We start from the raw sequence: 26754 nt of genomic DNA, 5'->3' as shown, positions 1-26754 counted from the left end.
ATATTAACTTTAAGGCGTTTGTTTTTTTTTCCGAACACACCCCGAGATAGGACCGCCAAAAAACCCCCGTCTGCCGAAACCCACTCGAACTACTCAGCGTGTTTTCCTCGGCGGAGGCTGGGAGGGGGAATCGCGGGGTCGCGGGTTCGCCAGGGGCCTGGGGTGACAGTGGAAGTCCCGGGGGGGACTCTTTGAGGCGGCTTTGTCGCTGGTGCCGTCATCCCACCATCGCTGCTTTCGGCGGGAACAAGGAAACACAGATCCAACAACACCCGCAGATCCTAATATATTGGGGGGGGAGAACAGCGGCCGCTCACTCCCCGGGCTCGTCCTGGGTTCACGAGGCACGTTCGTGGCATTTCCATCCGTGCTGCACTTATCTCCGGCATTAGTGTGAGGCGGAGGGTATAAATATTTAACGTGCGCGTGCTCCGCGTGCGTCCGTGCGTGCGCATTTGTGTGTGAACTCGCACGTCCCTCCCAGGCATGTACATCCCCAGCTGCGACGAGGACGGCTACTACAGAAAGCTGCAGTGCGACCAGAGCCGGGACGAGTGTTGGTGCGTGGACCAGCATGGCGGGGAGATGATGGGCTCCCGGATCCATGGCAACCCCGACTGTGGTAAGAGCGCTGGGGGGTTGCCGTAGGAGTTCAATAAATCACCTTGTATCAGGAAAACCAATCCATAAGGAAAACATCCCGGATAACAGAAAATGATAAGTCCCCGTCATGTCTTGTTTTGTTTTTTTTTGTTTTGTTTCTTTTTTCCCCTCCCCCACAGATGAGATGGTGGGGTATTCCGGGGACTTTGGCAGCGGGGTGGGGTGGGAGGACGAGGAGGAGAAGGAGGCGGAGGAGAACGAGGAGGAGACGGAGGAGGAGGAGGAGGAGGAGGAGGGCGAGGCGGACGACGGGGGATACATCTGGTAGGAGGTCTCCGCTCCGCCGACCACACGCGGGACAAGGATTCTGGGATTCGGGCTTGGGTTTTGGGGCCCCACCCCTCCCCCACACACACCACCCCGACCCCTCGCAGGGTCCAGTGATGACGACATTACTGTTTTTTTTATTTTATTATTATACATTTTTTTTTTTTTGTCTTAAATATGTGTAGTGCTTCATTACTTTCCATGTCTTATGAGCAAACGGAGCTTTCATGTTTTCGGCAGGAGGTAACCGTCCCGGCCGCCATCTATGCATTTACAGATTTATTTTCCATCGTGTAACAAGAGCTTGAGTCCTAGAAGCCGCCGTTCCACCGGAGCGACTCCAGACCCGACGCCTCAGAACCCTTTCCGAGTGCAACGCGGGCGTGTAATTTTTTTTTCCGTGACAGATTATGTAAATACCGTCCCCGGGAAGACTTCGACGCGCGGCGATCGGCCGAGCCCCACGCCCCCCCGATGCGTCGCGTGGACGACGGGCGCAAGATAGGAAAATACTTTTATTGAAACCTCTAGAATGTACTTTGCTGTTCCAAACGAATACCTGCAGAACGTCGCTTGCTCTTCCAAATTCTTGCTCTCGAAAAAAAAAATTGTGACACACCGATGTTTATTTCCGGAGGACGCTACTTGAAGCTGTAATTTTGTGTTCGAAAAAGTGTAAACGTTACTTGAGGTTCTTTGTGGATACTTGAATTTTAAATGTAGGTTGTTTACTTTTGTTTATTTATTTTTTTTCAAATCGAAAAAAAAATAAAAATGTTGCCGTTCCTTCCTCCATGCTATAGATAGGCCAGACATTGTTTTTAGTATTGCATGTTAGGTAACAAGAATGTACTTATAGGCTGAGCACTTTACTATTAAAGGCACTGGAGCCAAACCCTGTTGTATTTTTATGAGATTTATATCTTACGATGACATCACCACCGAAATCATTCCCAGATCTCTTCCAACTAAGACCAAAGACAAAACGAAAAAACAAAAACAAAAAAAAAAAAAGGAAAACAACAGAAACGAATGGAGAGGGGGTGTTACACATTACACACAGTGTCGCACATTAACACACTTTTAACTTTAAATATTTTACGACAAGCTTTTTTTTTTTTTTTTTAAGTGCTTTTGCAGCTATGGGAACAGGCGTGAAGACGCAGGGGAAACCGCTGCACTTCACAGTGTTCTTGGTCGCCGCAAAGAGGCGGGCGGATCACATAATTGCCTCTTGAAATCCATGCACTCAAGCGCTCTTGTCGTTATTTCGCACGGCGTTTGCTTAAAGGGCAGGGAGGCGTCCGGAGCCGGGGTGCCATTAGGGACACATCAACACCTTCCCGAGCGTTACGTCGGGGGAGGTTGCTGTGGTGGCAGGCGGCAGTAACAAAAAAAACTAAAAAAACGGAAACATCGCCATCATTTGTGAGGTGGCGTATAAATATCTTGTGAAATATCGAAAAGGAAAAAAAGTAAAACAAGTCCGGAGTCCTCGATCCGGACTCCGGATTGGGAACACCCTGCACTAACAGAGTGTTTCTGCTGCCCTCGTGGTGAATTACCTTCTGGTAGAAACGACAACCAACTTTTTATTTTTATTTTTTTTTTTACTACATATCATCATCCACACACCATTACTACCTGAGGCACCCAACCGGGAGACGGGGCTGGTCCAGTCAAGCCAAGCAGCGACCGTTACGCGAGCGCTTTAAACTGCAGTTCGGCTAACGGCCACGAGATGGCTCTGGAAATCCAGTGGAAGTCAATGGAAAAAGAAAGCCACCGCTTCCAATCAATTTGGTCCAGGAGAAGCGATTGTCCTCTTAGTTCGACTGGCGTGTGGTTTCAGTCGCCCGCCCCAGCACGGCGAGGCCTGGCTCCATCTTTCCAAGGCGGCGGTGAGCATAAAGCCAAGCCCAAGGCTTCAAAACGTCACTCTTCAGAAACCAACCGGTGACGTCAGGGACGCGCCAGGTAAGATAGGATCCGCGCTCACGCAGGTGAAGGTTGTGGGTGGCTTGCCAGACCTTGAGGTCTAGAGCGCTGCAGGGATGAGGTATTTTTTTGGCAGGCCACCCCGGAAGTCTGTATGACAAAACCAGCCTCATGGCAAATCATATCCAACACTTTTAATTACAGCAAAACTAAAGAGTGCCTTCACTCCCAGATAGCTGATAGTATGTTAGACAACGGTAGATAAAGTGTCTAAATGCAAATATCTGGGCCATTTGCTGTACAACGATCCCCTTAGACTGAAGCTTAATAACATCCACCACACAAAATCATAATCATGTAAGGTGGGACTTATTGCATGTACTTTTGACCAACAGAAGCTTGTATTTCGACATATTCTAGTCTGACTCATCTGCACACACACACTGATTTCTGTTTGTTCCTCTTTCCCCCAATATGTGTGTACGTACGCGTGTCCCATGTCCCTGTGTGTACGTGCTGATCTGGAGTCAGTTTGGTAGGATTCGGGTATAAATAAATGATTTCATTCAAAATATGCATTTTTTTTTATTAATAGATGTTATTCATGTAATTTGCATGCAAAATAGGTCTACCCAACCAGCGGACCAAAAAAACTCAACCCGCAGCAACACTTCAAAAGTAGCCCAATTCCGCGGGAAAACCACAGACCTGGCAACACTGCCCTCAACCATAAACCAATGGGATTTTTTCCATTGGATTTTGGATTACCGCAGAAAATAAATTTGATACTAACACGTTTTGTTTCGCAAGATAATCTTCACAAATGAACACCACTTTTATTGATTTTTGAAGCGTAAATGCAATCGCTAGAAGTAAAAAGCTGACGTTAGGCGATAGAAGAACTACACCAAGGTTGCGTGGTTATTAAACCCTCAATCATTATATAAATATTTTCATCAATAAATAAATCAATAAGTACAATAAATACATCAATGATTTATTGAATCATTTATTTTACATTTGATTTCATAATGTGACACATTTAGTGAAGTATTTTGGATTGCTTATTAATGTCACTCTGCATCGTCCATAATGGCAAACCTACACCAATCAGCCACAACATTAAAACCACCTCTAATAACCACTAATATAGTGTAGCTCCCCCTTGTGCCAGCTCTGACCCGTGGAGGGATGGACTCAAGACCTCTGAAGGTGTCCTGTGGTATCTGGCACCAAGTCGTTAGCAGGAGATCTTTTAAGTCCTGGAAGTTGTGAGGTGGGGCCCCCATGGATCGGGCTTGTTGTTCCGGCACTTGGGCGCCCATGACCCTGTCCTGATCCTTCCTTGGACCACTTTTGGTAGGTAGTAACCACTGCATACCAGGAACCCCCCACAAGACCTGTCGTTTCGGAGATGCTCTGACCCAGTCGTCTAGCATCACAATTTGGTCCTTGTCAAAGTGGCTCAGATCCTTACGCTTGACCATTTTTCCTGCTTCCAACACATCAACTTCAAGAACTGACTGTTCCCTTGCTGCCTCATATATCCCACCCCTTGACAGGTGCCATTGGAACGAGATGAACGATGTTATTCACTTCACCTGTCAGTGGTTTTAATGTGGTGGTTGATCCTTAGGTCTATCAGGCTTTCAGAATCATGGTCGCAAGCCACTGCAGAGTACATAAAGGTAAGCTGATTCCCATTTTGATGTAAACCTGAACGTGTGTGTGTGCGCGTGTGTATCAGACCAGACAGGCTAAGCTTATAGCTGATGAGATATGTTTATAATTAATATTTTGGCTGATCAGTGTAGTAATTTGATTGATTACTGCTTTCACATTAGGTCATGGGTTTTATGTTATTGCAATGTGATAAGTCATAGAATCTCAATTTAGTGTATTTGTATGTGTATTTTTTTCCTTTTCTTTTGGTCCTTAGCTGCCACCTCATGCCAGAAGATCAAATTACACTTAAAAGGAGTGGTATGATGATAAAATAAGAGGTAACAATAAATACTTAGAGTGTGTGTGTATACTAATATATATATATATATATATATATATATATATATATATATAAAAAATTTTCTCCTTGGTACTCAGTACTTTGACAACAAGGTGGTAAAACCATGCCATTATAGCTCAGAATTGAGCAACCAACTCCATCTGCAACTTTACTGAGGGAAAGATGAAATTGGTTTCTGTAGCACAGCACTTCTGGCAGCAAGCGCCTCGGGGTGACACTTCCATCTGCAGTCATTCACACTCAATTTCACCTGTCAGGCCCAAAACACACAGTAGATGCAGAGCAAAAAGGTTGTCGCTTCTCCGTGACAAGCAGAACAGCATACTCCTCCAGGACCTAAATAATGAACAGGCACAAAACGCCGCTTGCCATCCTGAGTGTCTGCAATATGTGAGGTGGAGTGAAAAGACCCCCTTGTTGCCTTTCAGAAGAGAACAACAGCACCAAAAAAATAACAAAGGGAGAGAAGTCCGGCGTTAGAAAATAAATCGATTTTCCAGCGTGAAGATAAAAAGATCTGAGACACTTTTTTTTAAACATTTCAGAGAAGTCAAGTCAGGACGACCGTTATCCGACGTATTAAAACTGCTCCACAGGTGGTTGTTCAAAATATTTATTAGCTCACATCAATACAATATTTCTTTATAAATTACTCCAGTTCTATTTTCTGCCAGCTCAACTGCATCAGCATGAACTTTACAGCAATTTTACATTATTTACAGTTGATGGGCAACGCTAGTGCAGAACACTGAAACCAATGAGAAGCCAGGTTTGTTTCGTGCATACAGGTCTCCCGGCTGTTAGGCAACGCTCCCACTGCGGTTCACATTCAGGACAAAAACTGTAAACAACGGATTCTCAAAACAGAGGATTCTAAATACTTCCCTGAAAACACACGACTGAGGAAATGGCGCAGGACGAGATATTAACGCGACACGGGGCTCAGGTGCCAGTATTTTGTTATTATTGTCACACTGACTTCATCAGATGAAGGATACATGCTGTTGGCATTCACAAATGTCAAAAGTGGAATGGCTAAAGACCTTATTTGCATGTCAACACACTCATGGTTGCAAGTGCACTCTCATATCTTTCCAGATAATCAAAAAGTACGTGTCTTGCAGAATATCGAGCCGTTGGGAGCCCGACACGGGACGCTTTGTTTTGCACTGGTTGATTATAAATCACATTAATAGCACACGTATGAAACACTTCATCAAAATCCACAAAAAATAAAATAAAAATGGCAGTGGGCCACACAGCTGACCAACCAGCCGCGTTCTAATAAAAAGTTCACAAAAGAGTTGAAACTTAATCCATCTGCGGTTTCTTAAATGGTTATTGCATTAAATGCAGAGTGCTCGACCTTCCCCTAGAATCTAAACCACCTGTATACTGCAGCAAACAGGTTGGAGCAAAGGCGTTGTTTAATTAATATATTATTACACCAAATAAAAAGTAATTTCATATGCAAAACTCCTTTGCAGTTAGCCGCTGGCCTGTTAAGAATGACAAAAAGTCGATGATAAACGAGGAGATAAAATGGCCTCCGTCCCGCCACCCAAAGCTTCGCAGGGGAGCCTTAATTTGAAAGTGAATAAATAGGTTAAAGGTTTTAATTAACAGGGATCAAAGCATATGGCGGCGACACTTGATGAGTAAGGTCATCTCCAGTACAATATCTCTCGTACTTTATTGCTCCCTGGCATTTTAATGGCCGCACGATATAACAACCTTCAGAATATAATTACCTCCGAGCGGACATTAATTGTAATATTAAACGGGTGACAGAGATCTATGCGGAACACCCCAAAGTCAAAGATAACCAGCTGCTCACACAACTGCGTTTGGGTGATTCCTTCCATTTTGGGGGGGGGGTTTTTTGTTTGTTTTTTTTTTACTCTTTTTGCAGACTTACTGGGGGGTTTCACATTATTTTGGCCTCATGGAGAATATCTTTTGTTGGAGCTGCATACATCTTTGGCAGAGTGCTTTGAAGGCAATGGCTGTCCATCGTATCAATTTATATATTCCTGTGGACAGATTAATCAACGTGAAAATTAGTCTGTCCCATAATATGATACAAGATTTTGACTTTCGGCGTCTATCAAAATCAATATTGGTCCTTAACATGTCATTATGCGCTGACTTGATATTCCAGCGTTACTATTTGGTCCTGTCCAAGTATTATTCCGTATGATGCATTATAGGGTGGGTTTGTTATTTTTTCAACCTTGTAACTTTTATTTTATTCTTATATATTTAGCATCAACTAAAGTGGCAATAACCATTCTTTAACCATCAGTTCAAATATTGAGTTCACGCTATTATCTTTTAGTTAGTAAAATGGATGGCCGTATCAAAACCAAGAAGCTCTTCGTACATTCACACGTCTATCTACGTACCAATCTATCTACGTACCTATCTATCTATCTATCTATCTATCTATCTATCTGTCTGTCTGTCTGTCTGTCTGTCTGTCTGTCTGTCTGTCTGTCTTAGCAATAAGTCCTTGCTAAAGGACGGGGAGAATTTGTAATCAAGTTCTGGATGCCAATGAACTGAAAGTGAATTTGACCAGAGGTTGGAATATACTGTATAATATTCGACAAAATTATACAACCCCACTGACTAGTATTATATGAATTACACACCAAGAAGAGGTCACACCGTGAACCCTCTTAAAAGTTTGCATAGAAACCTTTGAAAACCTGACTTAATACCGAAGGTGATATACCAAAAAAAGGGATATGCTTTCTGAAGTGCATGTTTTTTGGGGGAGGTAAAAACAGCTCAAACCCTGTGGAAACCTCTGGCTCCTCCTTTGCTCCCGTCCCCGCGGTCAGTCGATGTACTGCGACAGCCACCGGAAGCCTTCCCCGTAGCCTTGTTTTTTCAACACGCTGCACATGAAGACCTCCAGCGGCCGGACGTTCAGCTCCTTCAGAGAGACGCTGCCCTGCGGGGGAGGCAGACAACCAGGGTGGCGGTTTCCGCTTGCTTTGCAATTCGGCAGAAAGGAGGAGGAGGTGAAACGGCCGCGGCCGACGCGGCGTGCTCACCTTCCCTGTGACCTGGCCGTCCAGCGCGAACGCCACTCTCAGTCCTTCCTCGCTGACGGCCTCTGGGCGGTCGATTTTGTTCCCCAGCACCAGCACCGGGACGTCGGCGATGGTTTCGTCTGCGAGCAGAGCCTGGAGGGGTGGGGGGACGGGACGCTCATTTAAAGAAAAATAAATCAACCGTCCCTTCTTCGCGGTTTAAATGCGGCGAGCTTATTATTCCTCACGTCGAGCTCCGTCTTGGATTCTGCCAGTCTTTCGCGATCCGCACAGTCTACGAGGAAGACGACGCCGTTGACAGCAGGCAGGTAGTTCTTCCAAACTCTTCTGGCTGCGAAACATGAAGGAAAGCTGTCGCTCACCCATATTTACGGCTAAAACTGCGACAGCAAGTCAATTATGATGCTGCCTGCAAAAATAGGCGTGTGAGTTTAGGGTGTTTTCACCGATATGGAGGACGAGGTAAGTACATAGTGTGCCAATGAAACTTCCAACTTTGGATAAGGCTGAACAAACTGTAATTTCACCAACAACAAAGTACAAGTACAACAACACTAGTATAATTTCACTTAAGTTTGTGATGAAACATTGATATAAAATGGAAAATCAACAACTCGTACTATTTTCTGACAACCAATTTATCTGGATTGTTTTGCTGTTTCAGTAACGCAAAATGCGGCAAAAATGATTTAACTTTATTGATTGGGTTACAGCGAGGCACCAAGTCCAGCACTTAGAGGAAGTACTACATCTATATATTTAAAGATCAATAATGATAAACACAGATATACAGAATGCTCTCACCTTGGACGTGTCCTCCCAAATCAAATGTGGTGAATGTCATTCCGGCTATAGTTAACTCTTCAGAAGCTTAGGGTGAAAAGAAAGAGAAGCCATCGACCTCTGGATTTCAGGGACCAATACAGCAATACATACTTGTGAGCGTAATTCAAACTAGCACGGTGACTTTGCTCAAGTGTGACGCGAATCTTAGCGCTCCTCACTGGGATGCAGGGTGGGGACGTGCTGCCCCAGCCGGTCGTCCTTCAGCATGTGTAGGAGGGTGGTTTTCCCAGCGTTGTCCAGGCCCAGGAAGACGAGCTTCCCGCTCTTCCGGTACAGTCCTGGGGGCAAAACAACCTGCAGTTACCTCCCCATTCAACAGGTGGGAAGTTGAATGGATGTTAAACGGTGAGGGTTGGGAGGGAAAAAAAATAATAATAACCATTCTTACCTAAAAACTGTAAAACCCCACTAAAGCCCTTGTAGATCCAGTCAAACAGGAATGACATTTTGCTGTTTTTTGCCTGGAATGCGGAAGGGATCCAGGAGGTTTGATTAGTGTCAGTGAGGGACCTGACGTGTCAAGCTGTCACACAAAACTCCGCTTTAAAAGCCAGGGCAGTGGGCCACACAGCTGAGCGACGAACTGAGTCCTAATCAAAAGTCCACGAAGGGTTGGACCCTAATCCATCCGTCGCTTCCAAAATGGTTCTGCCAATAAACGCCGAGTGCTCGACCTTCCCCTGGAAAGTAAACCACCCGTATGCTGCAGCAAAAAAATTACATTTACCTCACCCAGTTATTCCGCCGGGTGGGATCATTAATGACAACCCAAGAGATGATCCGCTCGTCGTGTTGCGTGAGATTAAAATACGTTTATCGGTGGCTTACTTAACGCACGATGGCGTGAGTAAGCTATCGGGCGAACTTAGCGTTAGCATGCTAGCTACAGCCCCGGCGCTTTCTAGACCGGAACGCCATTTGGACCCCGGGACCACTAACCGCGTAGCCCCGTTGCCTCGCTTTAGAACGGAACGTGTGAAGCGCATGCCTCGTCGGCGGGTCGTTACAGCTGTCCGGCCTCGACTTACCCGACGGCAGCTAGCAGCGCCGCTAACAAGCTAACTGCGGTATCCTTGGAAACGGACAACGAGCGCTCCTTCCTTGGCGACCCCACGTCGGCGCAGGCGCAGCAGCGCCCCCGCTCGTCCGGGCCCGTCAATAGTAAGTACAGTGCTGCCATAATAAAATGATGATGATTATTATTATAATTATAACAATGCCACTGATGCGAGTGTGCTGTTACTTTTTTTTTTTAATCATTCTATAGGAAACTGTCCTTTCATCTATAAATAAACATATTAATAGTGAAGGCACACTGACATGGAACCATTGGGATTGAGTGGTTTATTGTAGTTTTAGAGAGAATCATTCAACAACAATAAACATCAAAATGCACCAAATATGTCAACATTGCCATAGTTGCATAAAGAGCAATTTCACCAATTTGTAGGCTATGGGGGGGGGGGGTGGCACAACATATGTATTTATTCGGGAAACACTCAAATTTACTGGATTAAGATGGAATCTTCAAGTCTTCACCTCGGATCTGCCTAGTTCTCGTAGTAAAACCATTTATCAGCTGCAAAAAGGAAGTAAGGCACCAATAAATGTGAAAGAATTTCAAATGAAATGAAATGATTTAGTTCAAGTACATATGATGCTTCGTATGCAGCACCAACACACCTGAACTTGGAATGGGATCCTCGGCTCCAAAAGCACAAGCCTGTACAAGACAAAGCACGTGTTCAGAGTCAATCATCTACGAGACAAAAAAACAACAACAACTCAGGCATGATTAAAAATCACTTTAACTGATGTGATTTGACTTTTGCAACTTGATGGAATCATTTTAATGTTGTATTAGTAAGCAGCCTGCGGTATCAGCATCAGTGTGTGTGTGTGTGTGTGTGTGTGTGTGTTTGTTTGTTTCCTCCTTACACGTAACTTCCAATCAGTCGGCTGAAGTTGTGTGTGAACTAGAAAAGCACCCCACTTGCACTTCTCCACTTTTATTATGGAATAACTCACAGCATCCACCACAGCCTCTGCATCCGCGTCGGAGCAGTGGAAAGGACTGTCTGAGACGCAGGTGCTCAGGCTGACTCAGCCGAAAACCGCACGGAACAAGAAAAACAAAAGCATTCAAGTCAATATTTATACCGTCTATATGTTCGCGCTGTCAAAAGCCTGCCTGGGAAAACTATTTTTGAGAGCGTTTGGGGAGAAGAGTAATGACCACCGCAACCTTCGTCTATTTGGGTCGATGTAAATATTTGATAATCCCAAACGACGTGCGCCGTTTGCCCGGTAACTTGTTTAACACTTTTTTTTTTTTTTTTGGACGTAAAAGGATTGAGCCGTTAATGGAACACGGACGCTCCACAATCTCGGCAGCAGGCCGAGAGTCGGCGGATTATTATTATTTTTTGCTATTCTCAAATGATTGTCTCCTTTTTTCCAAATGGAATAACAGCGGCACACCGCCACTGCTCAGAGCACATCTCGGTGTTAAAATTTGCCGTTGCACAATAAATAGAAGGAACGGGCCCTCACCAATTTAATTCTCCGCCATCTGTTTTCTTGGCGATCAGGGCCTTCCAGAATTCATGGGTACTTTTGATTGTTTCAATGGCAAAGTCCTGAAAAGCAAAATTTATATATTTATTTGTATGTGCGAATGCATACGAATAACATTTTGGTTGCAGGTTCTGTTGCATGAATAGGAGTTTCAACCCACACCCCATAGTGTAGAGCTTAAAGAAACGCTACCCTGTCTTTAAACTCTCCGTCGAATGCAAACTGGTTTTCAGGTTTTCCGTCCGGGACTTTGTATCTTTGGAACCAGTCGAACGTGGCCTCCAGGTAGCCCGGCTTCAGCCTCCTGACGTCATCAATACCTGCGCAAAACAAACAAAAATAACGGCCAATTGGATCCATAACTTTCTTTTCTTTTCTTTTCTTTTCACGGCGACGCACAACCTTATTTTTGCACAGGTTTCCCCTTCCTCCCTACTGTTAAAATCGTTGGCTTCTGGGTCGTCCGTATTGATCACGATCACCTTCCAGTCTGTTTCCCCTTCGTCGATCAGGGCCAGGGCGCCCAGCACCTTGACCCTGATCACTTCTCCCCGAGAGCACACCTGAGGGGAAAGGAGGGGGAAAACGCAGGGGACGTGGTGTAAAGTGCAGCCGGGAAAAAAAAGAGAGGGCCCCCCCCCCCTCGGGCTTTTCGTGCTTTGCGAGGCCGTAAACCAGCACCTTGTTTCCGATGTCGCAGATGTCGATGGGGTCGTTGTCGCCGCAGCAGCCCGTGTCGCCGTCTTTGTGCCCGGGGTCCTCCCACGTCTGTCGTGAAACGCGTGATTACAACGTGGGAATGCCACTTCCACCAGATGTATTTATATGTGGTCTCATATTCATGGTTTTGTAAGACCGTCTAAACGCTAAACTCGAGCTATTCAACCGGTGGACCGCTCATCGATGAAGACTGGCCCTCTGAATAATATAAATTAGGAATAAGCAGAAACCACAAATCTGACTAAATGTCGGCAGTTTTCCCTGTACTCCCACCCATTGGTGTCTCAACCAACTGCTATTTGCTCGCTCACTTTCTGTCAAAAAAAACAACTAATTTTTAAATAGCCTAATATGCCTTATACATTAATAGGCATATTAATGTAAAACACAGGGACAAGTGTGAACACGTGTTCTAACAAAATTGGCAAAGTCAGTTAGATCAGAAATACCTCGTGGCTCAAAGTCATTAAAAAAGACATGTCTTTGGAGAGGCGGTATGAAGCAATATCACCAAAATACAGTTATGAGGTTTACATTTTTGGGTGTTGGAATATTTTCTTATTCGTTATTTGGTGTAACCGCCCTGTTTCAACAAACAGGAAGATCCTGAACCTCGAGCCGTAACCAAGTTGGGAATCTGGCTCAGGAAGAGTCCCGACCCGAGGCCTTCAGACGGTCGATGGAAACACTCCCCAAAACCCGCGGTCAAATTGCAAACAAAGCCTTTCGGCCTGACAGGCCAAACGTGGACTCACCTGTGGAATGGCTCCGTAGTTCCAGATGTACCCCTTGTGTGGAAACACGTTGGCCACGTAACGGAGATTTCCTTTCTTCACATCCTGCTTCAGTGGATTCAGAGCGTCTTTGGTGGCGATCTGAGAAACAGAAATATACAAGGAAAACAAAAAACAGACTCTCAGCAAGGGCATGAACTTCACGTATTTACGTCTTTATTAAGTATATTTCCCAATTGTTGAGGACCATTTCAAATGATTTGTGGTTCGTCACAAAATATATTGAAATACACAAAAGACAATACTATAGGTTTTGTAGAGCTAAACAAGTTATATTTCTACATTATCATATTTTATCAATGAATCATTGGCAATAGTCTTTAAAAAGTTCAAAAGTGACCACTGTTGAAATGTCGGCTTAATTCTTAATTAGTTTTTTTTTAAATACATAGAATTCCTAATCATTAAATCAAAATTCAGGAAACAAACCCCTGCCTGTCTATCATCGGCAGGGCTGTTTTAATTGACCTTCATTTATGTAGGATTGAGATTAGAAACATAGCAACGTTTATTGTATTAGATCGACCCACTGAACTCTAATTGATGTATGTATGTAATTCACATTAAAAAGCCTACCTCCATTTTTGCATTGGTCCACCTCGGAACCTCCACAACGGCGTGAAAGATGTTCTAGAGGATGATAAATCTTTTATTATTCATCGACTTTATCCTCTTTTCTTACCTGAATAATGTTTTCGGAAACCTCGCTGTTGCATACAATTTCAGCAATTATGGTCTTTAATACGATGCCTTTAGCACCACCCTGGCCCTGTAACTAAACGTTACTGAGGATCAGGGATTGGTGACCTATACTGTGTGTGTGTGTGTGTGTGTGTGCGTGCGCACACACACATACACAGTAAAAATGGTATTCTGGACATCTCTAAGCAGAGGAATCCAGTGCCCGATAGAACTAGAATGCAGAAAGAGGATCAATGTTCAAACATCCCCAACACCCTTCATAGCACACATGTGAACGTAAAGGTCGACTTGACGTGTGACGCTCGCCTGGGCCTCGTCCGCGTAGATCGGTATATCGTGGAACGGAGAGATGTACTTCCCCTCTGAGTTTTCTGTGAAAAAAGGGGGTGAATAAGTGAGTTATTAGACGAGGACCAGGGTGATGACATCATGAGCCACCGCCGTGTCCAACGGGCGCCTTTTGTTTGAAGGATCGGAGGACGCCACATGACAAGCGGCCACGGGTCAAAGCAACAAGCCGCAGCGTGCACCGTGGAAGCAGGGAGCCGTACCCTCAAATACGCAACCGTCAAAGTTTGACGAGGAGCTCCACTTACTGAAAAACACCCTGTAATCCTGCGTGTTTGCCCGGCCGCGCTCCTCGACGGTGAAGCTCATGGCTGCCGCCGACGTCCGCGCCGCACAGGGTCCTCGGGGATGAGCGCCCGGCCGCCGCCGCAGCCGCCGCCTCCAAGTCGGGCTGTTGACAGCGAGGAAGAGGAGGTGTGTGTGTGTGTGTGTGTGTGTGTGTGTGTCTCTCTCTCTCTCTTAAGTCCAGAGCTTAACCTCTAAGCTCTGACGGTGGGGGGTAAAACACAACGTGTGACCACATCAAATATGTGCACGGGGGGTGAGGGGGGGCGGCGCCGAATGAACGACCCAGAGTGAGGGACGGCCTTTCGGGTGCCCCACAGGGCGTCGTGGTCGCGGTCACCGACCCGGTCCCATTTCATCCGCAATTTCCTCTCCGTCGCCGCCGCACGCATTCCTGCCCCAGCGTGCGGGGGTCGGGGTTGTGAAGGTTACTACTGTGTTTTTCCGTTTCGCCCACGTAAGCCGTCCGTCTGGAGAGTCCTTGGGCGTCAAACCCAGAGACGGTCAACAGATGGGGCTGACCCGCGCGAGCCGTAAGCCAGTTAAGAGGTCGGATTAGAGGCGGTGTGCCAAGTCACGGCCTCCTGACTCCCCGCGGCTTTCACCGCCAACCTTTCATAGTGCACTTTAGGAAGCGCATATTCTCATTATTTCGCTTTTAATTTGTCCCAAACGTATTATTTGGCACACTTGGCAAACTTGCAATGTTGCGCTTCAATATACTGAGCCCCAAAGCCAAAACTCAAGTGTACGTACACTGAAACGGCTTTGATTTGTGGGAAAACACAAGAGCGCCGATAGCCACACAATTCCCCAAACTGTACATTTAGCTGTGGGACATTTTGGTTGCCTGGAAGAATTTTAATGGGAAAAAAATGAAATCAACCCCCAGTTATCCCCCTGCTGCACCAGAAATGTATGTTGCATCAGCTGATTTCAAAATCATGTGTATGTCCAGCATAAAACGTGAGACCCTGTCTCACACATTTCTTTAAGTAATAATAAATTCCACCCTTAATTTACCTGTTGGTAAATGACTGAGCAGTAGCCATAATAGGTTAGTAGGAAATAGAGAAGCGTGGACCGGAGCCATCTGATGCAAACACGCTCCACAGTTCATCTCTGTGCAGTGGGGTCAAAATTGTATTATTCACCTCAGTGTTAATGTGTGAGAAAGACGCTTTGACAAAACACACAGCACGCAATAAATCCATTAGGCAAGGAAAACAAGCGCAATTGCCATCGAAAACCCGTTTTAATCTAAAAACACTCCCATAATACTATCAAAAGTCATAGTCATTTCAACGACTTCAATCGTGTGGAAAAGGGGTTGCTTAAAAGAAAGTGATTGTTTACCAAGACTACAGGTGTATGTTCACTGTTCATTTTCAGATTTTAAGGTTTATTGTCAACATTGGTACTGCTTAAAATGTTCATGTTTATGCTGCTCGAAATGATTATTGTTACTATTACTATTGTGTGTAGTTAACTGTGAGGGTTTGTTGTATGTTTCACTTTTTTCCTTATATTTTGTCACTTTTAGTTTTTCATATTTGTATTCCCTTTGTTTGTTGTTGCCTGTTTTGATGTGCGCTGCTGGGACATTGCAATTTCCACGCGGGGATGAATTTAGTATCTATCCATCTATTTATCTGTCAATCTGTCTATCTATATCATGCAAACATCACTTTCTTTGAGCCTCCTGTGCAGCAGTGTGATATTTATAGATATCACATGTGTGTGTCTCAGGCACAATTTGAGAACAATCCCTCAGAAACGGAGCGGAGGCCTCCGTCACGCGACGCAAAGTCTCTGCGAGGAAAAAAAACAAACAAAACAAAACAAAACCCTGCAACACCGTACAGAACGTTGTCAAGCGTCCGCGGTGAAAAGAACGTCAAATTGGTGCTGGCTCCGTGCGGAGGCGAGCGTATCTTTGTCCAAAGGATTTGACTTGATGTTTATCCACTTCAGAGCCGGCATGGCAAACAGCTTCTCCATCGGGATCTCTGTGGGGAAGAGGAGAAATCAGAACAAGAGCCGACGATCCGGCTGCGCCCTTCTAAGCAGCTCCGAGAACATTATTAACCGAGAATGAACTCGGCTTAACGGCTTCCCCTTTATGTATTTAATGTGGGTTTCGGTGGATTTCAATTAGCGTATTTTATTCCCCCCCCCCCCCCCCACCATTGAAAATGACCACTTAACATAATTTACAGAACAAATATTGACATTATCCCCCCCCATAATTCACTTCCTCAACTGAAACAGTGGTCATCAAGGGGCGACACCTTCAGGTTATCAAGCTTTTTTTTTTTTAAACATAGAAATTGACAAAATATATTTGGTTATAAAAAAAATATATAGGGTTTCTAGCCTTTTATAGGTTATTGATATGATGACTGTGATCATCCCTACACATGACAGACAGACAGACGGACAGAAAACATAATGATAAAATACGATTCTACATCCAGTCAGCCCCTTCTTTTTCGGCATCGGTTCAAAAGTCTCATACTTTCAGCCACAGAAGGAAGAAACCATTGTAGAACTGAATATTTATAACCACCCGTGAGGCTGTTGCCCTCCAGATTGATCCTCTCCAGGGTGGGAATTTCGGCGAGCTTCTCGGGGAACGTGGAGAACTTGTTATTGGCCAGATTGACACTTTTCAGATGCTCCATATCTCCCACAGCGTCCGGCAGCTTGGTGAGGACGTTGCCCTGCAAGTCCAACTCTGCCACGTTTTCACGAAGAAAAAAACAAAACAAAAAAACGGAAATTGTACCACCGTCGGTTTCCAGCGTCACGCAATGTTTAGTGGGAGACACTACGTCGGTTTGAGAACATATAGGTTCAACATATACTACCTCTCAGCTGAGTAAAGGTTGAAAATAATTTGCCGGAAATGGCCTTCATCTCGTTGTCAGCCACCGTGACGACGTGAATGTTTTCGGAAACGCTCCTCAGGACCTTGAACGCGCCGTCTGGGAAACTAATCAGCTTGCAATTTGACAGATCTGGAAAAGAGTACAATGGCATCCGGGGAATATAGTCATCGTATGGTGTTTGCAGGGGTGAAACACTTAAAACCGTGAAGTCAGACGGCCATTCAAAGCGCTTGGCACCATCTATTGGCGAAAATGTAAAACGCATTATTACGGCAGATGTCGCATTTTATCCCTGCGTACCCACTCTTCGCGGGGAAGGAGAGGAGTGGCCGTCTTACCCAAAGTGTCTTTCCCCTCCTCCACTGTGGCATTGATTCTCCGGGCCACATGTGCAACCGCCTCGGCCATGTTTCCCCCCTGCAGATGCTCCTGCGGGACCAATGCAACGGGCACAGGCACACACTCCGTCACGACAGGGTTTGGTACACAAGTCAGCGGTTGCGATCGCATTCAACAGGGGGCCCATTTGGGTTCCCATCCCGGAGGTAGGGGTGGGCGATGGTGACAAAATCAAAAATCCACAGTATATATATATATTTTTTTTTTCCACAAATACCTTGATTATTTAATTATGAGGGCATTTGGTGCCATCGGTGCTTTCAAAATATGTTCACGCACATTAAATATTGGAGAACCAATCACTATTAATGTAGATATTGCGATCGCGCAGGTAGATGCATTGATTAGAAAGTTAGAGTAATAAACAATTATAATGCAATGTATAGTTATTCATAAAAGAATGACCAAAATCCAGAAACAAAATAAAACATGCAAACAAATATATGTGTGTACAGCATGCAGATTGACTTTATTGCAACCGCACCTCTGGGACGTTTGACGGTATCGCGGTGTTACAACGACAAAAACGACGAGCCCGGGCGGCCCCGAAGCCGGATGTACTACTGCAGCTGCGCGCCGACTCAGCCCGCGAGAGGGCGATTAATCGCGCCGATTCAGTTGAACCGATTAAAATCCGTTTCGCGACAGAGACGCTCACTCACCCGCGAGTGCCAGCCGTGGAAAGACAAAAAAAAAAAAACCAAAAAAAAAACCAAACAACCCACCGGCGCCGCCGCCCAATCACGGAGCGCGCGCGCGGGTCAAATTTGGTCTCGGGTGTATTTTTAGGACGGGACGCTCCACGGTGGCGCCGCTCGCCGCGTGGAGCGTCTTGCAGCGAGTTTTGGGTTTAACCGAAACATTCGGTCACATTGCGTCGGCGAGCGTCCCGTTTGTTCGTTTGTTTTTGTTGGGGTTTTGTTTTTTGTTGTTGTTGTTGTTGTTGTTGTTGTTGTTGTTGTTGTTTGTTCCGGCGTTCTCCTGCGTAAACGCTGTGCTCGAAGCGGCCGTGTTCGTGCAGCTCGCTCCTGCGCCGCGGAAAGCGCAGCGTTCGCTCCTCGACCTGAGAGAGCGGACACGGGGAGTGGCGACGCCCTGTGGTCATCGGGGGGGTTTTTTGCTTTTACGCAGAGGTACTCACTATAGACTTGATGTTAGAGAACATAGTCTGTAACGTTTAAATGTTGTATATTAATATGATGATTGTGGTGAATATCCCTTCTATCGACGGACAGACGGACGGACAGATTGACTGTCGATCTGTCAATGTATCTATATCTATTCATCTACCTTTCCATCTATCCATTTATCTATCCATCTGTCTCTGACTGTCTGTCTGTCTGAGATAGACAGACAGACAGATAGTCAGATCGATAGATGGATAAAAAATGCCAAGTTTGCCCCAATTTTTTTGCTTGCCTTTCAGGGCATCATCTGTAGAAACTTTTCTTTAACAAATAGCATTAACACATTGTGATTTTATATATATATGTATGTGTGTGTGTGTGTGTGTGTGTGTGTGTGTAAATTTTATAGACTATAATATATTACGCAAAGTAATGCATTTATTTTTTGTTATTGCCACAGGCCAGTCGCAAATGGGGTAGAAGTTTACTTGGTCGGAAAGCTATCTCATTAAAAGGTAATTTACCCAAATAGTGTAAGTTAACGAGAGGTGATAGATACTTTATTCATGCTAATTACAATATATAATAAAAATAATCAATAAACCATTAAACCTCTATCAACAATCCACATGTGGGGTGTAAAAGCAGTAGTAATACAGCTGCTACAACAAAAAAAGGTGACAAACGACAGGTGTCAGTCTTACCTTGGAGTCCCGGTGTGTTGTTATGCTGCCCCCTCCGATCCCCTGGGGTGGTCCTGCCTCTGGAAACACCACGACCCCGCTCCCCACTCCCCGCCGTGTGCAAGCCCCGGGGCACGCCGAGCGTTCTAGTTCAACTTGGATGCCAGGGATTTGCAGCGTTGCACTCCAGGGATATTCACCGAGCAGCCTTTTATCTGAGTTTCTATTTTCTAGAATGCAGTCTCAGAGACTAAGTGGGTTATCCTATACCGGTACTAACCAGTTTCATGTACTACATTACTTTTCTGAGTAGATATTACTCTACTAGCATGGTACTATTATGGCCTTACTCAGAAGTGTTCTGCAGGTCTGACATGCTGCCTTTTATTTAATATTGAAATGCTCTTGGCTGTATTTTGGTCAGATCTTTTTTCCCCTTCCCTCATCGGGTCAGAACTTTAACCAATAACGATCAAATCAACATCGGCCGTTGATATGAGTTAAGTTAGTTAAAGTTAATTAAAAAGTTATCTATGAAACTACTGAACCCTTTCATTTTATTAAAGCAGCATGCTTTGAAACCTTGTACTGTGAACAGAGACTATTATATTATATATTATAAATACACTAATATTACATATTTATTCAAATATAATATAATATATTTACATACTATTATATATTATAAATATACTAATATTACATATATTCAAATATATATATGATATAATATATTAGCATACTATTATATATTATAAATATACTAACATTACATATATTCAAATATAATAATATATTAATGTACTATTATTAATATACTTATATTACATATATTCAAATATGATATATATTAATGTACTAATATATTATAAATATATATATTAAAATATTACTTGATATATTACCATTTTATATTTTAAAGTACATGTACTTTGTTTTTGTGCTAGTTTTTGAGTACTTTACCCTCTGGTAGCTTCTGATGAGAATGAATTAATATTATTATATTGTAATGGCTGGATATTACTTTTCTCCAGCTCTATTTTGGGTCTGACTGCATCAGCGGAATTTGCTCCAGCTCACTATAGAGAAAAAGGGAGATCTGTTGTTCTAAAACTCGAATAGTCCAGCACTTTTGTGACGGCGCCAATTGTTTTGTTCCCAGCACCCTAGTCGTTCCAGGTAAATATGCCAATATTGTCCATAGTGTTGATCAGTGGAAAATGAGTATGTTGTGCTTTTTTCTAGTGTGCGGCAAGCAGCTCAACTGATTCAGGTGAGCGAATAGGAAGTATATACAAAAAAATACAAATTATAATTGGCAATCAAAACAAGAGGACTGTGATTAGTGGAAACTGTAAAATGTCCATAAATACACACACTTTTTAATATTTACAATAAATATACAAAATGTACAGTAACACACATGGATGCATCCTGTGCAGTAGAAACAGTGCTGGAATAACGAAGCAGGAATCCATTTCCGAGCGGAATCAACAAAGACATCGGATGTGAAAAGTGACTGATTTGAAAACGAAACGAAGGCCGCGACGGGTTCAAATTTGGACGCGACCCGTAGTCTCCTCACAAACCCCATAACTTTCACAAACTTTCCAAATAACTCTTTTCTTGTTTGTTTTTTTTAAATAACACGTTTCTCTGCACATAGATCAACTTGTTGGGAGTGCACAGTGGAGCGACAGTTCATCAAGAGCTTTTTTAAACTTTTTCCTTCCGGCTTGGATTCGGGCCGGCGCTATAAGTGTTCTTTTTCTTCTGTCCTTTCCCGCCCAAAAAAGGACAAGTTCCTACGCCATTGTGTTTTGAAAACGATTTTCAAAATGTCATGGCGTCGTGTCCATGGGCGGAGGGACGGGACCGTCACTGGCAGCCGCACTCGTTGACGATCATGTCCTCGTGGTGCCGGAGCAGCATCTCCCTGTTCTCGTAGTACAGCATGCTGAGCGGGCTCATCCTGGTGGGGGCGCAGCAGGGCGACGCCACCCGCTCCGGGTGGAAGTGTTTCAGGAGACTCTGCACGAACCACGAGAAGAAATGGGGGGGGGGGGAAACCCCAACAAAAAAACGTTTAAAATTCAACCGCACGAGATTTCCCGGCAACAACACGAGCAGAAGGTCAATTCCACTATTTGGATCTCCCAATATACTATTTTTTCTTTGCTCTTGAAATTGAAACAGTATTATATAATTAGCACGGTCAAACGATTAAAATAATTAATCGCGATTAATCGCAATTCGTTAATTTGATCGAATTTGATCCAAGGAAATAGGTTTTACTTTTCAAATAAGTCTAACACGCACACGCCCACCCACACCAAGTGTAGGTGATCTTGTAGGGTCGTCTCAAAAAAAACTCTTTAAAAACAAGATTAGTTGGGATTATGCTGATGTTAAATGGCACAATCAAATGTTTTGAATCATGAGAGTGAATCAGGAGATGCATATCAAATATTATCATCTATCGTAATGTATCATAATAAATAAATATATATATATATATATATCGATTAAAACAGCCTTAAAAGCCGTTTTGGATTATGAGGACAATGATTGTGTCTTGATGATGTCATTGTCCTATTAAGGCTGGTGGGTATTCGGGTTGATATTGGCCTTAAACCATATTGACACACGCATGCACATACACATACACACACTTACACACTCTCACGCTCACACACTTGGGACTCTCACCTGCATATAAGCGTGATTGGTCGGATTCAGGTCTTCCCCGAGCGGACTGGGGCACGCCCCTTCACAGCGGTACGCGTTATATTTTTTGGGGAAGATAATCCAGGAGCCCCAGCCAATCTGGTTGAAGTCCACGTGCAGGTCCACCCTGCGACAGAGGGTTTTCTCGCTGGCCCCCGCGGACGCCTGCGGGCCTCTGTGGGCTTGGGCGCCGTGGTCCCTCTGGCCGCGCTTGCTCCGGTGCCTCTTCCCCCGTTGGACCTGCTTGGTTTCCGTCGGAGACCAGAACTTGGACTGCTCCGCCGTGTGGAGGAGGCTCGCCTTGGCCTTGGAGCTCTGGTCCAGGTCCGTGCTGGAGAAGACGACCAGCAGGGCCCGGTCCTTGATGGCCTGGTCCCTCTTGGAGCCGGCCGCGTGGGGCGCCGGGGCCGGGTCCTGGAGCGGGAGCGGCGGGTCCCTCTTTGCCTTCTTCGTCCTCCGCCCTTTGGAGCCTTTTTTGTGGCGGCTTGTTGACGCCTGCTTCTCCTGCAGCCACCTCAGGAGCGGAGCGGTCACGTTGAACACTTTCCAGCTTTGCGACGAGGTGATCACGGACGATGCGGCGAGCGAGGCCACCAGCTGGGGCTCCTGGCAGCGCGTGTGCGGGGTGGGGCACGGCCACTCCTGCTGCTGCCGCTGCTGCTGCTGGTCCTCCTGCTGCTGGTGCTCCTGCTGCTGGTGGTGCTGGTGCTGCTGCTGCTGCTGGTGGTGCTGGTGCTGGTGCTGGTGCTGGTGGTAGATCTCCACTGCCACATTGGCGATGCTCGTCGCTCGGGGGAGCCTGATCCTCAGCTCAGCCGACTGGATCTGCGTCTCCGTCACCATGGTGTTGAGGTCAAAGGTCACGATCCAGCGCCGCTGTCTGTACGTCAGGTCTGTTGGGAGCGTGGGGGGGGGGGGTCATATGGTGATGTTTCATTTGATTGATAGGTCGTGTTTTGGGATTGTTGTGAAATAAAATCTGTGTGAAACAAAATAATGAAGAGTTGCAAGTCTCATGAAAAACAATTAAATCCATCTTTCTGTCTATCTATCTGCCTGTCTGTCTGTCAATCTATCTATCTGTCTGTCTATCAATTTATCTATCTATCCATCTATCTAACCATCCATTTATCTTACCATCTATCTATCTTACCATTTATCTAAGCATCTATCTATCTATGTATCTAACCATCTATCTATCCATCCATCTATCCATTTGTCCCTCTATCTGCTATAAAGCTTTATTTGTACAGCACATTTCATACACAAAGGCAATTCAGAGTGCTCTGCACGGGGCATAATAATTCTAATTATACAAAAGCACGTTCATTTGAAAGGTTTAACCACATCAATGGTCAAGACCATTAAAGAAATAAAGCACTAACCACCCAGATGTAAACAAGGGGCAATTGTGATTCAAAGAGCAGGTGGGGCATAAAATACTCAATCAAAAAAAAAAAGAAAAAAAAAAAAGATGAAGGCATCTTATATATTTCGCAGCCGCATTGTCCCGTCGGGCTGATCCATTGATTTGGACGAGGGTTGATTAAAAGCCGCAATTAAGGGATCTCCACTGGGAGACCGCGGCCGCTAATCCACTCAAAGCAAACAGCAGCCGAAACCAATCATTTAACACATACTTGGCTTTCCAGGCTTCTGCATATCCTCATTCAAACAAAATAGGTAAGAAGTCCGACACCTAGCGACGTGCAATTGGATTCTGCAGCGGGGGAGGGAGGGAGGCTCTAATCTAATCAGGCGGAGTGTGAGAAGAACTGAGGGAGGGAAGTTGTTGATTTGACTTAACAAGAGATTTGTATAGTAGGGGATGTCTGGCGGGGGAGCTAATCAACATCCCCCCCAGACCCCGGGTTTAAAGGAGAAGAAGAAGAAGAAGAAGAAGAAGCGGGTTTGCTTTGAGAATTAGGAGAGGAGAACCGGCCTTTTCACACGTTGATCCCTCTGAGGGAGGCTTGTGGATTGGGAGCGCACCGGGCTCCGTCTGGCACTGACAGCCCCGCAACCGACACCACGCGGACCCGCGCACCTTCACGTCACCATGCACATTGGGGGGGGGGGGGGGGGGGGGGGGGTTGGGAAGAACGGTTGTTGCTTTCGTCGTTTTTTTTTTTTGCAAAAGATCCACCCCACCCCTCCCCTTTTTATTATTGTTATTGTTATTGTTATTGTTGTTGTTGTTGTTATTCTGATTTATATACACTCTTACATTTTTATCCAACGTGCATTGCATCCTATACCACCAGAGGAAGCCATCCAGGTGACGAATCATCATTATCAGTCACGCACACGCACGGCCTTACCTTGGGCCACCACGCTCTTCACGGTGTCCGCCTGCTGGGCCGCGGCGCGCTCCGCGGCATCCGCGGGCCCGGAGGACAAGTTGGACTTGAAGTTCCTGTAGAGGTGCACCATGTAGGTGGGCAGGTGGTGTCCGGCGGGGCGCTCCGGCGCGTCGGCGGCGGTGAAACGCTGCAGGGACCTGGTGTGAACTCCATCCCTGGCCCTGTGGGTCCCCTGAGTGTGCAGAATGAGGAAGGATGCGTGCAGCATCACACCCAGCGCTCCCAGTGAGTGCATGCTTCTTCCCTCATGACAAGCACCCCTCTGCGTGGCCAGGCGGTCTTTATATACCCGCGGCTCCCCCCACGCATATGTAACAAGTATCTGAGAGCATTAAAGGGAATAAGACATGCGTCTTCGGGACCTGCGACATGACAGCTCATCAGCCATTCACTTGCTAATGGGGGTTGTTTGGAGAACATCGTCTTTCTTTACCTTTTAACACCGTCTCTCCATCCCTGTTTCATCTGCCTATCTGGCCCGAACTGTTAGGCTTTTCCCGATTTGTAAAATGTAACATAAAATAAAATAAAAAAAAGAATAAATGAAAAAAATATAAACATATATAAAACTTTTTATTAGGTAGGATTCTGTAAATTATATATGTTTTAATTATTGGATATTTAATATTTCTGTTCATCTGTTAGGTTTATTGTCAAATTTCTCTTTTTAACTTTTATTACTTGTATTGTTGTTGTGATTCATATTTATATATTTATCTATCTCTCTAGACATATATCTAGACATCCATCTAGACGTATCTCTGCATGGTAAACCTTACACTATTTTGAAAAAATAGTGGGAAAAAAAACGTTTTTTCTCATACATTGGCACTTTTAATTCAAATATTTGTATTCTCTTTATTATTATTGCCTGTTGTTTTGATGTGAGCTGCTAGGACATTGCAATTTACCTGCGGGGATGAATTAAGTATCTATCTGTCTATCTATCTATCTATCTATCTATCTATCTATCTCACGCAAACATGACTTTCTTCGAGCCTCCTGTGCAGCATGAAATATTTTAGATAGTCTTGATAGTAGATAGTAGTACATAGATAGTCTGTCTGTCTGTCTGTCTGTCTGTCTGTCTATATAGCAAAACATATCTGCATGGTTTACCTTACTTGTTGCGTATTATTTTGAAACGAGCTTTTTTTTTTTTTTTTTTTTTTTTAGAAAAAGGTTAACTCTGAATCTCACTGCAACGCGCCTTTACAAAACAATTCAATTTATCTGATGAATTTGATCAATTTCTATCCGTCTTTTTATCCGTTTTACTTTTCGAATTTCAGAATGACTGACAAACGGGCAAAAAAATTCAACTCAAATCTTTTTCAAGGCTTGCCTGAGTGTTTGTGATCATTTAGTGTGGACAATAATAATAATAATAATAATAATAATAATAATAATAATAATAGAGCACAGCGGAAAGTGAAGTGCGCATGCGCCCTTTCTCGGGATAGTCTCTCTCTCTCTCTCTCTCTCTCTCTCTCTCTCTCTCTCTCTCTCTCTCTCTCTCTCTCTTCTTTGCGGGCCCCGAAAAAACCATCAATGGGTGTTTTCCCCCGAGGAGGAGGGACTGGTCCGAAAACACGTCGCCCGGAGGAGCGATCCCTCCCAAAGGACACGAGTCGGTAGAGAAGTGCGCTCCCTCCCTCCCTCCCCCCGCCCGAGTGCTGCGATGGTGAGTATGGAGCCCCGCGCTAAAAGTCCCGGGTGGGGATCCGCGCGGTGCTCCGCCGGGTGCGCCGTGTCGGCCGGTGCCTGCAGGACCGGGGCGTTTGCGATGTCTTTGTATTGTTTTTGGGGTTTTTTTTTTGTTCCTTTTCCGAGCGTGCATGAGGGTCGAGGCATGTGCTCGACCCCCCCCCCCAACCCCACCCCACCCCACCCCCAATGCAATGCAGTGCCAGGCTCCACGGGGCCCCACGAAGTCATCTGGGGTCCACGCAGCGAGCCGGGAGCGTGTCGGCAACGCCGTGTAAGGTTGCCGCGGGGTCTCCGCCTAAATGCGCGGAGCGCTGCGCCCAGTGGGAGTTGGCGGCGCAGAGATGGTGCAGAGAGGCGCCGCGTCGCTCTTTTCGACGTGGGGTTTCTTTTTCTTTTGTTCGGGGACCTGGCTTCGCGTTTCCCGCATTCACGTGACGCGCACCTTTTTTTAAAAAAACTTTTTTTTTAACATCCCTGGGAAAGATAGAAACTTGTTTTTTTTTTTGTTTTGTTGTTTTGGGTCAAAAGAGCGCAGATCAACCCCACCCCCCCCCCCCCCCACCGCCCCTCCCCCTGGACGTCCCAATTGATTAAGGGCTGAGGGAGGATGGACACCTTTCAATGAC

General features: G+C 45.2%; 5 protein-coding genes across 6 annotated transcripts in view; 1 reads left to right on the top strand and 4 right to left on the bottom strand.

Moving 5' to 3' along the window:
* The window catches only part of LOC307245607 (testican-2), a gene marked incomplete at both ends in the record, with an annotated part of 30306 nt that extends 29375 nt beyond the window's left edge, over nt 1–931 (top strand). Inside the window, 2 exons of the mRNA XM_080021251.1 lie at nt 485–622; nt 783–931. Coding sequence (XP_079877377.1) covers nt 485–622; nt 783–931 — 287 coding nt within the window. The remainder of the gene's footprint in view (nt 1–484; nt 623–782) is intronic.
* Nucleotides 932–5519: 4588 nt separating this feature from the next.
* sar1aa (secretion associated, Ras related GTPase 1Aa) lies at nt 5520–9248 on the bottom strand (the record flags this gene model as incomplete). The annotated part of the gene is made up of 6 exons (XM_080020966.1): nt 5520–7853; nt 7957–8088; nt 8184–8287; nt 8761–8826; nt 8961–9080; nt 9191–9248. The coding sequence occupies 6 exons, from the start codon at nt 9246–9248 to the stop codon at nt 7737–7739; spliced, it is 597 nt and encodes a 198-aa protein (XP_079877092.1). The 3' UTR covers nt 5520–7736.
* A 1104-nt stretch (nt 9249–10352) lies between these two features.
* On the bottom strand, nt 10353–14252 carry ppa1a (inorganic pyrophosphatase 1a; the record flags this gene model as incomplete). Its single annotated transcript, XM_080021250.1, has 11 exons — nt 10353–10381; nt 10486–10525; nt 10831–10900; nt 11356–11441; nt 11572–11699; nt 11816–11942; nt 12061–12147; nt 12855–12974; nt 13470–13523; nt 13902–13966; nt 14192–14252. The coding sequence occupies 11 exons, from the start codon at nt 14250–14252 to the stop codon at nt 10353–10355; spliced, it is 867 nt and encodes a 288-aa protein (XP_079877376.1).
* Nucleotides 14253–15470: 1218 nt separating this feature from the next.
* Nucleotides 15471–18408, bottom strand: lrrc20 (leucine rich repeat containing 20). 2 transcript variants are annotated; one of them, XM_080021537.1, is made up of 5 exons: nt 18181–18408; nt 17458–17548; nt 17099–17248; nt 16798–16965; nt 15471–16237 (listed from the first exon to the last, which is right to left on the bottom strand). In XM_080021537.1, exons 2-5 carry the CDS (start codon nt 17525–17527, stop codon nt 16101–16103), a joined length of 525 nt encoding a protein of 174 aa, XP_079877663.1. In that variant the 5' UTR covers nt 17528–17548; nt 18181–18408; the 3' UTR covers nt 15471–16100. The 2 variants fall into 2 exon arrangements, with proteins under 2 accessions (XP_079877663.1, XP_079877664.1); XM_080021538.1 differs by lacking the exon at nt 18181–18408 and adding an exon at nt 18003–18031.
* A 2798-nt stretch (nt 18409–21206) lies between these two features.
* ndr2 (nodal-related 2) lies at nt 21207–24653 on the bottom strand (the record flags this gene model as incomplete). Its single annotated transcript, XM_080021249.1, has 4 exons — nt 21207–21359; nt 22038–22661; nt 22821–22948; nt 24377–24653. The coding sequence occupies 4 exons, from the start codon at nt 24651–24653 to the stop codon at nt 21207–21209; spliced, it is 1182 nt and encodes a 393-aa protein (XP_079877375.1).
* Between the last annotated feature and the right edge of the window lie 2101 nt (nt 24654–26754).

Source organism: Zeus faber (assembly GCF_960531495.2).
Source record: "Zeus faber genome assembly, chromosome: 20".
Lineage (NCBI taxonomy): Eukaryota > Metazoa > Chordata > Actinopteri > Zeiformes > Zeidae > Zeus > Zeus faber.
The sequence above is the reverse complement of the archived record's forward strand: the minus strand, read 5'-3'. Positions and strand labels throughout refer to the sequence as shown.

Coding starts and splice junctions, on each gene's coding strand:
- lrrc20 (XM_080021537.1), bottom strand. CDS start 17,527: ATGGCCGAGGCGGTTGCACATGTGGCCCGGAGAATCAATGCCACAGTG. Junction 17,249..17,457: donor GGAGGGGAAAGACACTTTGG/GTAAGACGGCCA, acceptor ACTCTTTTCCAG/ATCTGTCAAATTGCAAGCTG. Junction 16,238..16,797: donor GGAGGGCAACAGCCTCACGG/GTGGTTATAAAT, acceptor TCTTCCCCACAG/AGATCCCGATGGAGAAGCTG.